This window comes from Barbus barbus (genome assembly GCF_936440315.1).
Source record: "Barbus barbus genome assembly, chromosome: 3".
NCBI classification, from domain to species: Eukaryota; Metazoa; Chordata; class Actinopteri; order Cypriniformes; family Cyprinidae; genus Barbus; species Barbus barbus.
In genome coordinates this window covers 30,559,002-30,576,977 of record NC_136731.1, presented here as the reverse complement: position 1 = coordinate 30,576,977, position 17,976 = coordinate 30,559,002, and the positions used below count along the sequence as shown (strand labels likewise).

Here is a 17,976-nt window from a genome sequence, read left to right as displayed (position 1 = left end):
ACTTACTCTTTGAGTGTTTATTTAACTGTTTTAGCAATAAACGCTAATACTTACCTGCTGTACCTAATATTTCTTATGCTTTGTTAAACCGATTACATATAATTTTGGCTTGCGTTCATTTAGTTAACAGTGTGGAATTTAAGCCTTGATTATTTCTAGATTTTTACTATTTTTTTTTTTCTTTAATTAAATACTTCAAGCCATTTTGGCACAAATATCAACTGTTCCAAGTTTTTTTTTCTAGAAATAAATAAATTTTATTTTAGCAACTACATTTTGTGAAATGTGACTAAATAATTTGTTGTTATAATAAAAATGCTGTTCTTTTGAAGTTTCTATTCCCAAAAGAATCCTAAAAAATGCTCAGTTTCCTCACAAAAAAAATCATTTATATATTTTTAAGATGTTTACCTTTTATTACAATAGGACAGTATAGATATGACAGGAAGTGAAGTGGGAGAGAAAGAGGGGGGATGGGATCGGGAAAGGTCCTCGAGCTGGGATTCGAACTCGGGACGCCTGTAGCGCAATGGCATTATGTGTCAGTTATCGGCAGTGACTGAAATATTAAGCATCATAACTGCTTTCAACAAATGATACACACTGATGAAGACTGGAGTAATGGCTGCTGAAGATTCAGTTTTGCCATCACAGGGAAATGTTTAAAAATATATTCCAATAGAAAAAATTTATTTTAAACTAATTATTTTATAATATTACTGTTTTTACTGTATTTTTGATCCAGTAAATGCAGCCTTGGTGAGCAGAGGAGACTTTTTTCAAAAAATGCTAACTGACCCCAAACATATGAACAATAATGTATATACTGAACATCTTGAAAAGGTGTATACATATTTTGTTAGTTGAACTATATTGTCCTGTTCATACCATTAGTGGAGATGCAGACAGCCTGATCCCTCTGCAGTGAGTCCGTGTCACTTCTGCTGTCCGCACACACACCCAAACTGTCACGCTTATCTGTCTGTCCAGCAGCTGAGATCCTGCAAACAAACAAACGACAAAGCCAAAAATCAGATACACAACAAGTGAGACAAGTCAGCCTGCTGATATTTGTTTCTGTAAAAATGTTATTTGCGAGGATTCTGCATCTCTCCGTTGTATTTTAATAAATGAATTGCTATATGTGTAATATGATCTTAGCCTATTTATAGTGTCCCACTTTCATATAGCCCATATTGATTTGCTATGAGATTATGTGAAAGAATGAAATGCTGATGTACTTGAAGGTGAGGGTCTGGCCACAAAAGTATGAGGGGGAGTTGGAGTACAGAATACCCCCGTGACCAGGCGATGAGTCATTGCGCATAGCGATGTTCTTCCTACTGCTCAAAATGTAACCATCCACGCCTGGAAGCCATTCTGTCAACGCACAATAAAACAAGATTCATGAAACACGCTCACGCTTTATGAGGAATTTACACAGAAATTCGTACATCATTTACTCACCCTCAAGTAGTTTCAAACCTGTTTGAATTTCCTTCTTCTGTTGAACATAAAAGAAAATATTTTGAAGAACGTGGGTAACCAAACTGGTCCCCACTGACGTCCAAAACTACTACTTGAGGGTGAGCAAATGACAATTTTCATTTTTGGGTGAACTATCCCTTTAAGACACCCAGTATAACATTTAGAGAATGCTAGGTTTCGTTCAGTCTGTACCGTGGGGTGCGAGTGTGGTGTAGCCGGTCTGCGGGATGCTCCACGGGCTCCATTCAGTTCGGCCCTCTCCTCTGGCACACACACGAAACAGGTGGTCGATGTGCGGGTCAAGATGGAGCACCAGGAACTCGGTGTCTTTTCCAATGTACGCGTCCTCATACTGAGAAGAGTTACCACGACGGTACTGCAACCGGTAGTCCTGCGGGGCGAAGTCATCGTCCACCTACACGCAAACAGTAGGTCTTACCAAAAGGGTCATGTGGTGCTGAAAATGTCTGATGGACTTGAACAGGGGAGGCCAGACTCACCTTACACCAGCGCACCAGCACACCGCCCGGTCTCTCCACCAGCTCCTCAATCTGGACGGGTGGATGAGAGGCCACACTGCCCTGCCGAGCCGCGTGTGTACGAAACATATGCAGCAAAGAGTCGTCCAGCTGCGCAGACAGACACGGCACGTCCACCAGCGCAGGTACCTCAGGCAGACTGACGACAACATGTTTTTACTAACACTGTATCTGTTTGTGACTATACATAAATCTTAGGGAAATCATCATAAAGTAGCACAAAACATGCTGACAAATTGTTTTTCATTTTATTTATTTTTTACGGACCACAGCACATGACATGCAGGTAAAAAAAAAAGTAAAACCATACACACAATTTACTAGGGATGTAATGTTGTCAAAATCTCACGGTATGATAGTATTTTTAATATGAAGTCCAAGGTACGATATTTATTGCGATATTTAAAAAACAAAAGAGAGAAATGTAGACTTGGAAAAAAATGAAAATTTTGTGCATTTTAAAGTGAAATGCTGTAATTAATTATCTGCCGTGAAAAAGCATAACTGGTGGCCACTGCGATCCCAAAGGCACGGTAAACTCACAGCACATGCAAGAAACGAGTTCACTGCATTCATTGTGAGCGGAGCTGTTCTGAGGTATGGAAAACACCGGATCACCAACTGATTGCCTGAACGAAGTGTGCGCTTTACTTTGAAACGCGCAGCGTAAACACTTGATGAAGGGATTAAGCCATATTGTGCTTTCTATTTTAGTTTGTTTGACAGATACTGTGCCAAAGCATAATGTCCCAAAACACAACTTCACTTAAAATGAGAGCACAAATTATATCGAGCACACAATTTACCTAAAACGAGGGAAAAAAATTATTGTCGAGCACACAAGTTATTTAAAACGAGATGTACTGGACAGCACATTCTAGGGCCTAGTTTATGGCGGTGCCCCTCTCTGACCACTATAGTGGACAAAGGTTTGCTACATTTTGATTGGATCTTGGTGATCTTGACTAACATAAGCAAACTGTCCAACGCCATCAGATAAAGATGCCAGGACAACAGCCAGACACCTCTTAGAGGGCAAGAAGACCTTTGATACAAAGCCCGGGAACGACAGGACTTCTCATTTGTCAAAATGCAGTTTCTGCCCTTCACGCACCAACAGACGGATTCCTAAGGTTTTGGCCTGTGACCACCAAAACAATTCCTTAGGACCTCTGGATGCAGCAGCAGTGGGTGAAACAAAGAGAGATCACAAAGTTTCATCCAAATCCATTCATAACTATGTTTGTTCTCAAACCTTAAACTGATGCAAACTACAACACACACATTTTATACTTATTCAGAGGAATAAGTATTCTCAGTGACAGCGACGTGTAGTGCAACACATTACACAAACTCAGCTGTTGATGGACAAATGAATGCATGCATGACAGTTCAAACTTCTTCCATCATGTTTGGACTTAATGTGTTCATAACATTGCCAAAGGTATTCTGGTTGTGGTTTGGTAAGTGAATGATGCATTGGTAAATCTTTAGTGACACTTTTCTGAATGTGTGTTTGGACTATGCAAATAAGTTCCACAGGAGGAAAGAAGGGTGGGCCACACCGTGTCCCCCACTCTGATGGAAACAGCCAATCACAGCCTGGAAATTGAGAAGCGTCAGATTCCAATTACCTTCTCATTGGAAAGGGATAAAGGTACCTTCCCAAAAGACACTCCTAGTTCTGAATCTCAATCCTGTGAAGGAAGGGACAGTAACAGAAATTACTGTTCTGAGTCTGAGTACTGCAATGGAAAAGACGTTAACAGATACACTGTTCGGATTCTGAGTCCCGAAAGGGAGAGACACTAACAGAAACACAGAAGTTCTGAGTCTCCGGCATGTTCAGAGAGACACTAACAGATCAACAAGTTCTGAACCTCTGGCCTGTGAGGGAAGAGGCAATAACAGATACCAAGTCTTGAGTCTCCAGCTTTGAGGCAGCAACAGATACGACCATGTTCTGAGCCTCCAGTCTGCGAGGAAAGAGATAATCTACGTTCAGACTTCATTCAGAGTCTTCATCCAGCGACCTTTGCTTGCGTGTTCCAGGCTAAGGACCTTCTGCACCTACTCCCGGGCCACATCTGTGTGTTCCAGATTTTAGGACCCTTTGGTGCTCCAGGAGATCAGCATCCTCCACTGCTTCGTGTTCAAGGCTGTCGAAACGGATTCCTGCTCCTTTCCCAATGCATTGTTACCAGCACAATCAGTGGATGAAGTCACCGCCACCGGACTGCTCACTCAATCACAGAGAACGTAACTATCACCTATCCAAACCTCTTCCAGAGACCTTGGCATTGTTGTGTATTATCAGTATATGATTTCTCTAATTGACATTAGATGTTACATAGCTGATTGCAGTTGATAACAACTAATATTTCAAGTATTTGTTTGATGCATAATAAGGTTCTTCACCTTGTTTCAGAGTAGTGACAGTTTATCTTTACAGATAACGTAGCTCGGACATAGCAACACCCAACATATTCACTTGCATTTTATGCATCTTATGCACTTTATTCCTTTCCCGTTCATGTATTCATTTAGTAGTTGATTACTCTTGTCTATCTTTTGTTAATAAAATTTACTTTATTACCCTTGTGTCTTCCTTGTGTTGATAATGCAGTAAAGGTTCTATAAGTTAGATATCCCACCAATCTTTCTTATGTGATGTACTCATAACCACACCTTAAGTGACACATGATCTAAAAATAATAAAGTCACCAGTGACGCGAGTACCCATCACTACACTATTTCAACCTCCCTAGGTTGGCGAAAGCAAAATTCACTACAGAGGGAACAAATTATTATATTGAGCACACAATTTATTTAAAATGAGGGAACTAATTATTATATCGAGTGCACGATTTACTTAAAATGAGGGAATGAATTAAATTGTGCACACAATTTACTTTTTTTTCTCCTGTATGTCAAGTGCAAAGCTCTATTAATTTTTTTTAATTATTTTTTAAATATTATGTATTATTCTGTTCAAATTTTATTTTATTGTTGGCTGTTTTATGTAATTTTTATGGAGTTTAAAACCAGAAATGTGTAGAGTGTATTTTCCCAAATCTATGAATTTAAATTAAACAACTTATTCATGATTTGCCCCATTTAATAGTTCTTTACATAGAGTTGTGTCAAGTTCCATTGTGCTCTCCTTTTGTGGATATTATGCAAAAGTTATTGTAAAAATTATTAAAACAAATCTGAACATAATTTTTTTGCAGACAAATTCAGCATGCAAGGTATCACACTAGTCTCATGCGAACACATTAACGTTTAAAAGATTCTCCTTTAGACTTAAAGGAGAGTTTAAGGCCTATTCACACCAAGGATGATAACTATGATGAAACTTTACAGTTTTTGTTATTCTAATTCTATGTGAAGAGGGAATATGAAAAACTATAAAAGCAATGACAGCCAATCAGAATCCACCTGACTTTAAAGACCTTGAGCATTTAAAGCAGTAGATGAAAAAACTGCAGTGTCTTGTACCACAAACTGAGAGATGAGTCATTATTACTTCCTGTAGTATTTGTTCTCTTATAATGAGGCTTAATTGACAAAATGAGTATTAAAGATCAAGAAGGATCATTCTAAAGCACTTTCTCATGTTAAAACGTGATCCTCGGGTACATTTTAATTGTGTAAAATGAATCATAGCTAAGGCAGCGTGGTTTTAAAAAGCTAAGCTTGGGTGATTCAGCACACCCCTGCTGGTACGGTTGCCATCCTCCGTTAAACTTTGAGCAAATGCGTCACAAAACACAAAACAGATGAGTCATAAAACCAGGCGTTAGTAAAGGTTAGGTGACATGATTTTTTTTTTTTTAAATGCGAGCATTAGTAATTATGTGAATAATGTCTTCTGAACTTCAGGAAAAGAAGGCTTTGTTTTCTGTGTTCTCAAGGTCTGAATCTCTATGTATTCAGTGTTTCTAGACATGAATTGAGAGTGACAGTGTGATATCAAACTCTTCTCCGGTCACTGGCCCAGCTGAGGTTTGTTAAGTGAATGAGTCTATGTGCTCCTCACCTGTCCAGCTGGATCTGCAGGGCTTTCTTAGTGAAGCTGCCCAGCTTGTCCTCCTTCTCATTTATACCACAGCGGATGGCAGCCTCCCCTGAAGGGACAGTCATATTACATTTATAACTGAATGTTCGGGGCAGTAAAAATCAAACTGTAGCAAATATAATCAAATAAGCTCTAAATGAAATTACAGCAACCAACATGGTTTTAGCACTGTTTGTGTTAAACACTTAAATATTTAATCAGCTAACAATTTAATAGCTGGCAATTATCCAAACAGCAGGGCTCAGCAATAGATATACACCATATTGCCAAAAGTATTGGGTCACTCCCTTCTAATGAACATGTTTGACTACTTTAGTAATTTCTATGAGTACAAATTTTAATGTTTAAGCAGATAATGATATTCTAGGGAATTGTGTGCTTCTAAATTTATAGCAACAGTTTGGACAGGACCCTTTTCTATTCTAACATGACAGTGACTCTGTGTATAAGGCACGGTTCAAAAAGACATGATTGATTCAGACATAGTGGAAGAACTTGACTGGTCTGCAGAAAGCCAAGTCCTGATCCCAGCTGAACACCTCTGGTGTGACTTTAAATGCAGACCTTGAGCCAAAAACTCATCACCAAACACCAATGACTTGTACACAAGGGTACTGTCATTTTAGACACGTCCAAAACTGTTGCAACAGAGATGGAAATACAATTTTTAAATACATGAATTATGTTTCTTCTTTGTTGCCACAGTTTTGTTAGTGCCCTTTTCTGTTTTAAAGAAGGGGGTGTCCCAACACTTTTGTCCTTATAGTGTCTATACAGGTCATTGGTGTTTGGTGCTCACATCAGAGGGATAAACTCTAAAAGTGCTGAACTTCTTAGCCGGTAAAACATCTATGTGTTGAATCACCCAATAATAAAATGTGACATTCTGTAGTTTTGTCTCATATTCATCTTTTAATCATATTTGTAAATGTCTTGACTCCACAGCAACAGAGCAATTTTGTCTTTACTGTTCCAATACTTTTGGAGGGCACTGTATATAGTTTTTAGCAACATAAATGTATTAAATTCATTAATTTAATTTTCTTTTTAAAAATCATCATAAAACAAATGTCATTATTTTATGATTTTTTTTTAAATGTCCTAAACTCTTTTACACTGGCTCTGAGCATTAAAGCGATAGTTCACCCAAAAATTCTGTCTTTAATTGCTCACCTCATGTCGTTCCATAATATTAAGATATTTTTTATTAAATCCGAGCGCTTTCTGACCCTTCATAGATAGCAATGCAACTAACATGTTCAAGTCCCAGAAAGGTAGTAAGGACATCATTAAAATAGTCCATGTGACTTCAGTAGTACAACCGTAATACTATAAAGCTACGAGAATCCTTTTTGTGTGCAAAGAAAACTTTATTCAACAATTTCTTCTCTTCTCACGCTTATGTTGCGGTACTGTCGTGGAACGATATGAGAGTGAGTACTAAATGACAGAATTATTTGGGTGAACTATCCCTTTATCTTTATCGCAGAACCTTGGATAAGCCACATTTTCACACAGTTTGATTAGATACTTTCACATAATCAAATTGCTGCTTTCAACAATTTATTAAGCAAATGTTCAGTTTGATTTTGTATCGTACCACTGACATAGCTGATCCTCGTCTTGCACAAGGCTAAATCAAATTTTCTGATCTGATAAATACCTTCTCATAACAAATTATGGTCTTTACATACTTTTTTTTTACTTCTATGAAATCAGATAATCAGACTAGTGTGACTGAGGTTGAAGAATAACTGTAGCCCTTTCAATGACTGGCCAGTCTGCCTTCCATTGATCTGACAGACTCACCCTCTCGGAGCAGCTCATCAGCTGTGCTGACTCCATGCTCAATGAGCTTCTGACAGTCATCTAAGGGACTGACACTGTCCAGCTCGATGTTGTCGACCTCTTGCAGCAGAGCGTTCAGCCTCTCGGTCAGCAGTCGACTCACTGCCGTCTGCAGCTCCTGAAAGTGCCGCTGCAGAGCCTCACGCGTCTGACTGGCACTGCCACGCACCTGAACACATACACACACACACACACACAAAGACAACTTCAGATTTCATAACTGGTATTTTACTCAGAATGCTGATGAAGTTGCACCATGTAGCACAAGAAAATTATCTATAGTTATGTTAAATTAGAGTAAATGAAAAAGTGTGAATTTTCAGCAGTCGTTACTGCAGTCTTGAGAGTCACATGACTCTTCAGAAATCATTCTAATATGCTGATTTGCTACTCAAGAAACATTTCTTATAATTATCAATGTTGAAAACAGATGTGCTGCTTAATATTTTTCGTGGAAATTCTTGAGGATTTTTTTTATGAATAGAAAGCATTTATTTGCAACAGAAATACTTTGTAACATTATTGTAAATTTTTATCAATTTAATGCATTGCCCATGTTAGCTGAAAAACATTAGGATATGTACACCATATATTTTTAAAGAGGTTATGTAACGAAAGAGTTACTCAATTCCTGCTGGATTAAAATAAAAGTACTGTACAAATTTAATACGTCAGAGGAAATTGGTCCTTAATAGAGACAGAGTATTAAAAAAAACAAGCAGATAACTACATAATAAACCCATAATAAATTTGAATGGCAAATAAAATTCTACTTTTATAGAATACAAATAGTTTAACACCAAATCAACCAATTTATTCAAATGTAAAAGTGTACATTTAGTCATCTGTGTAAGTCACGTAAATGTGCCACTTGTTTTGTATATGAAGTATAGGTCTGAAAGCGGAAGTGGTGAAGTGAATGGCACATTTAAATTTTCTTGATGCATCTTTCAGACTAACTGCTTCGCCTTCAGCAAAATGGAGCCAAGAGTGACAGGAAGCCTGGTGGTTTTCAGTGTAAAAAAACAGTTCCTCTTCTGAATATGAAACTTGTGCTTACAAAAGAAGGTTAGCTTGGGCTCTTCAATGCCACGTATCAATGAATATTTGTATGTTCATTGATACATGCTTCCACTGAATTATGGCCCAGTACACTATAGCTTAAAACCTAGTGAACTATCACACACAAGCACTCTTCACACTGACATAAAAGGAGATGTTAAAGTCAAAATTACGCTCTGTAATTTTAAGAATTCTTTGAGTCATATTTCTGGAACGAGGAAACATCTCATTCCCTTATAATCAGTGAAACGCAGCGCAGCTCCGGGCAAAAACATGTTGACAGAAACACACACAACAGACCACAGTGAAAACGTGTTGACGATTTGCACCATGGAACTCGACAGACTGCCATCACAGTGTGTGTAGGTAGAGATAACACCCTGTCGTCCAGGAAGTGGGAAGAGAGTCTAAAATAACACAGATAAAGTGGCGCAAGATAAATGGATGAAACTCAAAAGAGACAGTGTTATTAATCAGCATTAGTGGAAAGTTCCAGGCTGTGATTTGTTTGCAGCTGACGCAGGAAATGCTTCTGTCCAGAGACGTGCATCATTCCTCATACGTTGAAGTCTTATCAGGATCAATCTGAACATTTTGAGCCAGGACAGAATCATCTGCCTAAATATTGTTATTCGTGACAATGCGCTGCGAGGTGTGTGTGGAGGGTGAGGCAGGATATCTTGGGTTCTGTTGCTTTGGGTTTTTAGGGGGGTGACTAGAAGTGCTGACTCCCCATCACAGGATGTTTAGACTTATCCCAAAAGTGCTGGATCACTGGGAAGAGGCGAAGTCAGTACGGTCCTACAGAACTCTTCAGAGCAAATGTATAATGTCAGATGCACACGGACACACATGGATACTATGGGTGGGGATCAGCAGGGACTTGGCCAGATATATTGATACCTGGGTCAAAGTAGAATAATATTCTTGTAATTCTTTGTTTAGTGTAATATGATTAAAAATCATACTCTTAGCTTGTTGAGTTTGGATATTGGTCAAATTCAAATAACAGCAACAGTCATTTTACCTTCCCATTAAAACCCAAAATCATGCTTGTTTATAGCAAAAAATTCAAAACCTAATATATTTTATAAAAAAAAAAAAAATTATATATATATATATATATATATGCACACAGACACATACAGAGCTGGGTAAATTACTAACAAATTATAATCTGTTACTGATTCCAGATTACATGACAAAAATTGTTTTTTTGATTTTGATTTTTTTTTGATTTTGTTGAGTTAGTTTTGCATCAAACACAATGAAATTTTCGGCAATCGAGATCTGGCAGCAACAGCGCATTTTTCCGCTTCACATACATACATACACACAGTCAGGTCCATAAATATTGGGACATCGACACAAATCTAACATGTTTGGCTCTATACACCACCACAATGGATTTCAAATGAAACGAACAAGATGTGCTTTAACTGCAGACTGTCAGCTTTAATTTGAGGGTATTTACATCCAAATCAGGTGAACGGTGTAGGAATTACAACAGTTTGCATATGTGCCTCCCACTTGTTAAGGGACCAAAAGTAATGGGACAGAATAATAATCATAAATCAAACTTTCACTTTTTAATACTTGGTTGCAAATCCTTTGCAGTCAATTACAGCCTGAAGTCTGGAACGCATAGACATCACCAGACGCTGGGTTTCATCCCTGGTGATGCTCTGCCAGGCCTCTACGGCAATCGTCTTCAGTTCCTGCTTGTTCTTGGGGCATTTTCCCTTCAGTTTTGTCTTCAGCAAATGAAATGCATGCTCAATCGGATTCAGGTCAGGTGATTGACTTGGCCATTGCATAAGAGTCCACTTCTTTCCTGTCAAAAACTCTTTGGTTGCTTTTGCAGTATGCTTTGGGTCATTGTCCATCTGCACTGTGAAGCGCCGTCCAGTGAGTTCTGAAGCATTTGGCTGAATATGAGCAGATAATATTGCCCGAAACACTTCAAAATTCATCCTGCTGCTTTTGTCAGCAGTCACATCATCAATAACACTACCACCACCATGCTTCACTGATGAGGTGGTATGCTTAGGATCATGAGCAGTTCCTTTCCTTCTCCATACTCTTCTCTTCCCATCACTCTGGTACAAGTTGATCTTGGTCTCATCTGTCCATAGGATGTTGTTCCAGAACTGTGAAGGCTTTTTTAGATGTCGTTTGGCAAACTCTAATCTGGCCTTCCTGTTTTTGAGGCTCACCAATGGTTTACATCTTGTGGTGAACCCTCTGTATTCACTCTGGTGAAGTCTTCTCTTGATTGTTGACTTTGACACACATACACCTACCTCCTGGAGAGTGTTCTTGATCTGGCCAGCTGTTGTGAAGGGTGTTTTCTTCACCAGGGAAAGAATTCTTCGGTCATCCACCACAGTTGTTTACCGTGGTCTTCCGGGTCTTTTGGTGTTGCTGAGCTCACCGGTGCGTTCCTTCTTTTTAAGAATGTTCCAAACAGTTGTTTTGGCCATGCCTAATGTTTTTACTATCTCTCTCTGATGGGTTTGTTTTGTTTTTTCAGCCTAATGATGGCTTGCTTCACTGATAGTGACAGCTCTTTGGATATCATCTTGACAGTTGACAGCAACAGATTCCAAATGCAAATAGCACACTTGAAATGAACTCTGGACCTTTTATCTGCTCATTGTAATTGGGATAATGAGGGAATAACACACACCTGGCCATGGAACAGCTGAGAAGCCAATTGTCCCATTACTTTTGGTCCCTTAACAAGTGGGAGGCACATATGCAAACTGTTGTAATTCCTACACCGTTCACCTGATTTGGATGTAAATACCCTCAAATTAAAGCTGACAGTCTGCAGTTAAAACACATCTTGTTCGTTTCATTTGAAATCCATTGTGGTGGTGTATAGAGCCAAAAATGTTAGAATTGTGTCGATGTCCCAATATTTATGGACCTGACTGTGTGTATATATGTATATATATATATATATATATATATAATATGGTAGTTATTATTATTTTTAATTAATTTAATATGCATTATCAACAGTCAATGGCTGCCCCAGAATTAGGTGCAGTTATAAATTTCATCTGCAGTACCACTACTACTACTACTAATAATAATAATGGAAAAATGTAAATATAATTTTTTTGTAGAGAGAATATCTAGCTACAGAGTTACATTTAATCTGTAGTCCCTGAGCCAGATTACAATAATAATAATAATAAAATTATTACATTTATTACATTATTACAATTATTACATTAAGTGTAACTAAAAATATAGATTTTTGCTGAGAGAATATCAACACAGTAGAGACAATACAAAGAGAATATCTAGACACAGAGTTACATTTAATCTGCAGTCCCTAAACCGGATTAAAAAAATTATTATTAAATAATACTAATATTATTATTATTATTATAATTATATTATTATTATTTTTATTATTAATAATAATAATAACCATATTACATTTAAAAAGTGTAATTAAAAATATTGATTTTTGCAGAGAGAATATTAATACAGTAATGTGAAGTAATACATCAGGATAATTTCATATTGGTTTGGACCTGAACATGCACATGCCGTTTTAGATCAAACACACCATTTATTTCCCATGTTCTGGCTAGTGGGTGACCGGTTTTGGGAAACAGAGGCCATTTGTAGGTTTTAAGGAAGCCTCTGTGGCTGAGACCTAGTGTCATATTTAAAGAGGAAGTAGACTAGAAACAGCTAATGTGAAAGATACACCATCAAAATCAACCACTGACCAAGAAGCTTCAATTCTTTTAATACATTAAAAATCTCAACACGGATGAGCCTCCTCAACTGGAAGCTGCTAGTAGATCTACTCATGCAGAAAAAAATGTAGTTTGACCACAACTGTTGTGTTCTTGCTGTGAATAACGGAGCATGTGATATGATCATATCAGATGGGATGCACATATGGGATCTCCCTCAGACAGCTGCACACGCTGTGAGGTTAATCACAGTACCGTAGGGTGTCATACAATCACTACTCCATGATCCTAAAAGTTTGGTTTATTTCTCTGTCCTGAGCAGGATGTGAGGAGCGAGAGCTTAACCATTCTCTGAGTTTACTGTCTCATAAGAAGAGCAGGAAATTACAGCCTTGTTTACGCTCTGAATGAGGCAATCTGGGAGGTGGGGGTAGGAGGAAGTTGGATAAAATGCCAGAAGCTAAGTCTGAAGATAACAGAGAGCAGCAGGCCAGCTTTACATCCTACAGCCACCCCGACAGACGTGCGGTATGAATCAGCCCTTCTGTGCTGACCAACAGGCTTCCTGGCATAGAGGATCCGACACACTTCACCGAGACAGCGGGAGTATCATTTACCCTCGCTCTCTCAAAAACACCCACATGTCACTTTATTTGGTTACTGTGTAGAGAACCATTGCATTTGTAAATCTGAAATGTTTCTGCTGTTTTCTACAGTGTGTTTGATGATGTTGTTGTATTATTTTAGGCAACATGGGTGAGATCAATAGCAATTTAATTAGTCGCCATGGGTTTGGCTTGACTGGAACAATGTGTCCTAACCAGACGGGATGAGAAAGCGTCAAACTCTTCCATGTAAATCTGTTTTTATCATAGCCAGCCACGACTGAGACAAGGGTTAAGCAAAAGAGATAAAATGGAATTATTTTCAGCTACTTCTATTTCTATTCCTGCCAGGGTTATGTGCCATTCAGAACTGAATGGATGGATGTAATATGTAATTTATATAAATAGCCATATTTTTTCTATTTAATACATTTCACAACATATTTTTAGTGTTGTTATTGTTAAAACTAGTGCTGGGCAATGATTAATCCAAAATAAAAAAATAATATAATATTTGTGTAAATAATATATGTGTTTGTACTGTATATATATTTTTATGTGTATATATATATATATATATATATATATATATATATATATATATATATATAAACACACACATGCATGTATTTAGTTAAGAAAAATATGTTGTTTATACATTATTTATTTACATGTATATATTTATATTGTATTTAAATATATTTACTGTATGTTTGTGTCTTTATATATACATAATAAATATGCACAGCACACACACATATTATATAAACACAAACTTTTATTTTGGGTGTGATTAATCGCAATTAATCTTTGCCCAGCACTAGTTAAAACTACTGAGTATTAGTTTTTGTTAAATTAAATAAAGCAGAAATAAAACAAAATTTGCAAAAATAAATAAATAAATGAATTTAAAATATTGATAAATATTATTATATAAACAATACTACAATAACACTACACAATTTTAATTTTAAAGACCAAGGTGGAAAAACATTAAATTTCCCAGATTACCTGTTGAATTTCACCAAATTATAATTTAGGCGGTAAATTCCACTTCAAATTCCAATACAGCTTTCTGTAAGGTGTCACCAATTAAATTAAACTTCAACTTGAATTTAACTCCAACTCATAAATTGAAAAATAGCCAATTCTGAATCTTGGCCAACCCAGACTTCTGCAGTGTCACCCTGGGCTGCTCCACCCACTGTGAAATATCAAATACTACCGTACATGCAAAATATTTTCTGATTGGCTGTTATTGTGTCATGCTGCACAGCAGTTTCAGTGAGGACCGACACATTGCTTGTTGTTGGAAACCTATTTATTCTTCCGGTAGCAGTGCAGAGAGTCACAGCCGTACCTGTTTGCGTGCCTGGCTGAGTCCATGCAGTCTCTGCTGTAACTCGCTTCTGTAGTTTTGGGCTGCTTCAATGCTCTCCTTCGCCTCCTGCAGCAACGCCTCTGCCTCTATTGACATCCTTGTTGACCTCTGCAAAAGCACAAATATCAAGGTAAAGTGTAGGAAAACATTTCCACTGATAGAGAAAACTTTTCCTTTGACTGGATTTATCATTTATGGGATTAGAAAACAATTCAAGAGAAAGGCTGAGACCAAAACATGCCCATTTCGGAAAATGTCATGCTAACAAAGCTAAAATAATAATAACAGGAGCATGAAATTCCACACAGGCCGAAAAACAGAGGCTGTTCTTTATGCTCATGAAAAATTTAACAGCAACTTTATGAAACCATCAGGCCATCGTTTCCATGTCATGTGGATGTGAGGAAGCGTGTTTTGAATCATAACAACGCGTTCACAGCCTTATCTGTAGAAGAGGATGATGCAGTCGTGTATAGTTATGACTAAAAGGCTCAGACACTATAACCTTGAGAAACCACATCCATGTCAACTGTCATAGCAGTGCAAAATCATAGGAGTCATGGAAATGAATCACAAGACCTGATGAGATGTGTGTGCTATAAACTCAAAGAGCGGCACAACAGTGTGAGCCATGGTTTTTGATAGGATGACATCAATCTGTGTGACACTTGACAAACTGCTGTGCCTGCTGTGTTTGTGCTAGTTCAGGTTTAGATAACAAATGTGTGAACAACACAAAAATGATACACAGATCTATTCTGATAGGGTCTAGAACAACAGAGAACAAACCCAATGCTAAAAGTCAATCTTAAAATGCAACTACACAACATACTTACTTTTAAAGTAATATTTCAAATATAGCCTTTCCATGTTAACATCGAAAGGTTATGTGTCCAAACAAACTTTACGGTATTTTGGCAAATTCATCCGTCACTTGCAAATATGGCTAATAATTCTTAAAATATATTTTACCTAGTATCTGCTCTGTCACAGCAACGATGATAACTAACCACAACTATAAACACATACACTTTCAGAAAGAAAATAAAAAATGTACAAAAGCTGTCACTGAGGCAGTACCTCAAAAAGTACAAGTTTGTACCTAAAGGGTTGATGCTGGCAACTTAAAGGTACATATTAGCACCCAAAGTGCACATATTAGTACCTAATAGGTACAAAAGTGTACCTTTTGATCAGGTACTGCCTCAGTAACAGCTTTTGTACCTTTTTTCTGAAAGTGAATGATTTTTTTGAATGATTTTTCCATCTATTGAATCAGAAGCTTGAGCATTTAAAGGGGCAGACGTCATAACTGCAGCACATGCTTGTAATAAACATAACGTTGTCGTGCTTTGGTGTGGATGCTAATATAAATAATTTGTTATAGTTATTATTCTTGGTCTGAATAGGCCTTTAGGCTGTCAATCACATTTCTGCTGTTGTTTTTGCATTTAAGAGGTTAATTTTCAGATTTAGCAAACTCGGCTAATAATTCTGCAGCTCATGCTAATATTTATAAGTTAACATTTTTGTTTACTCTTGTACAATCAATAAATGTATTATATTGGGTGTAAAATCACTTGATGTAAAATCTGGATCTCGAAGCAAAAACATATTTGCTCTAAAAAGTTTTATTTTAATAAACCGCTCTCTCGTCTTGTTTTAAGGCTAGCATGCTACAATGAAACCACTTCCGTTAAAGATGAAGTGAAAGCAACTGCACTTTCCTTACATTTGCCCATGTGGCTTAAATTCACAAGCATGACTGAACCTACTCATAGACACTACCCTGAACTAAAACTTCAACTCAATTTCTGTACAATAGTGCCTGTGTATCACTGGTGTCATTGTGCAGGAGAGAACAGCTGCCTATTTGTTTATGCGTTTAAGTGAACACAAATACCGGACAGGGGTGCGTTTCCCAAAAGCAACTATGGTCGCAAGTTACGTCGTTACCAATAGAGTTCAATGGGACTTACCACCATAGTTAGCTAACGATGCTTTTGGGAAACGCACCCCAGGTGGATTGGCAGCAAGCTATTCGGTTTACCTTTGTTTAACACAAAGATGCTGACCTTAGTGCACAGAGCCGAGAATGAACCTGTGCTTACTTCTCAAAAACATCCTTTCATCTATACACCTGTGAGAGAGAAACCGATATAACAAAATGTGACCTGCTCCAACAAGCCTGCGAATTTCCACAATCATCTACCTTATGATCAGTGCCTGAAAAATGTTATGAGTTGCAACAGGGGCATATTTATAAAATTTTGACATTTAATGATCAAGGCAAAGGGAGGGGTTCTCCAAAATCACAGTCTAATCCTCTGATTTAGCAGCAGGGATCTCATCCAGACTGGGGTTTGTAATCTAGGCAAAGAGCATTAAGATGAGTAATTACATTATCTATTGCTCTTCCAGAGTCCTTTCCCACAAGTGAATTCATCAGGGAGAACAGCAGACTGGCTAACTGTCAGAGGGACACGATGACCTAGATTCAAAGGCAAAAAAATCTGCTCCCAAAGACAATGTTGGGAATTCCAGTGTGAGATGTCTCTGATCTGAGGATCATGTGTCCAACTTCACAATCTGTGACCGTTCACTGATAAGGGCCATGGTTTAAAGGGCCCTTCTATCAAGATGAAATACATAAGATGCATTTAAACAAACAAAAGTTTTTATAAACTATCAGAGGTATTTTGCATTGTGCTATCAGCTTTACAGTAATGCTCTTACATAAAAACATGTATTCCTCTTTTGGTTCAATCCAAGCATAACAGAGCAGTTCTGCAAAGTGCAGTAACTCTCTATGGGCCAGACTGATGCATCGTGCACACTCAACATGTTTATACATGTCCAAAACAGTAGAAATGAAAGGCAGATGTGAGAAGAGCAGTGCAAATATTTAAATATTAAATATCAATATATAAACGTTTAGGAAGTATTTTCAAACTCAAAAAGCATCAGATCTTGGGGCTCTTCCATGAGGATCGACAAACCAACACTCATCACTTTAACTCATCAGAGTTTTACAGTAAGCTCTTCACCCATAAACCTGCTCAAGAAAACACAGCATCTCTAACTTAGCACTGAAAAATAAACTGTAACAAAAATATGAGCTATCAAGTGTTACCTTATGCGATCCTGTCTTGTGTCATATTAACTTCTGCTGCGGAGTTCCGCCATTGACGCCCTGGCAACAGTAAAGAGACAGAGGCACATATTTTCACTTTGATACAAACCTGTCATC

General features: G+C 37.6%; 1 protein-coding gene across 1 annotated transcript in view; it reads right to left on the bottom strand.

The window, feature by feature from the left end:
• Window positions 1–17,976, bottom strand: part of crlf3 (cytokine receptor-like factor 3) — a 19,949-nt gene extending 1,973 nt beyond the window's left edge. Inside the window, exons 1-8 of the mRNA XM_079382122.1 lie at window positions 17,860–17,976; window positions 14,706–14,834; window positions 7,918–8,125; window positions 6,070–6,157; window positions 1,989–2,166; window positions 1,681–1,903; window positions 1,242–1,380; window positions 889–1,001 (exon numbers count right to left, since the gene is read on the bottom strand). Coding sequence (XP_079238248.1) covers window positions 889–1,001; window positions 1,242–1,380; window positions 1,681–1,903; window positions 1,989–2,166; window positions 6,070–6,157; window positions 7,918–8,125; window positions 14,706–14,822 — 1,066 coding nt within the window. The 5' untranslated portion in view covers window positions 14,823–14,834; window positions 17,860–17,976. The remainder of the gene's footprint in view (window positions 1–888; window positions 1,002–1,241; window positions 1,381–1,680; window positions 1,904–1,988; window positions 2,167–6,069; window positions 6,158–7,917; window positions 8,126–14,705; window positions 14,835–17,859) is intronic.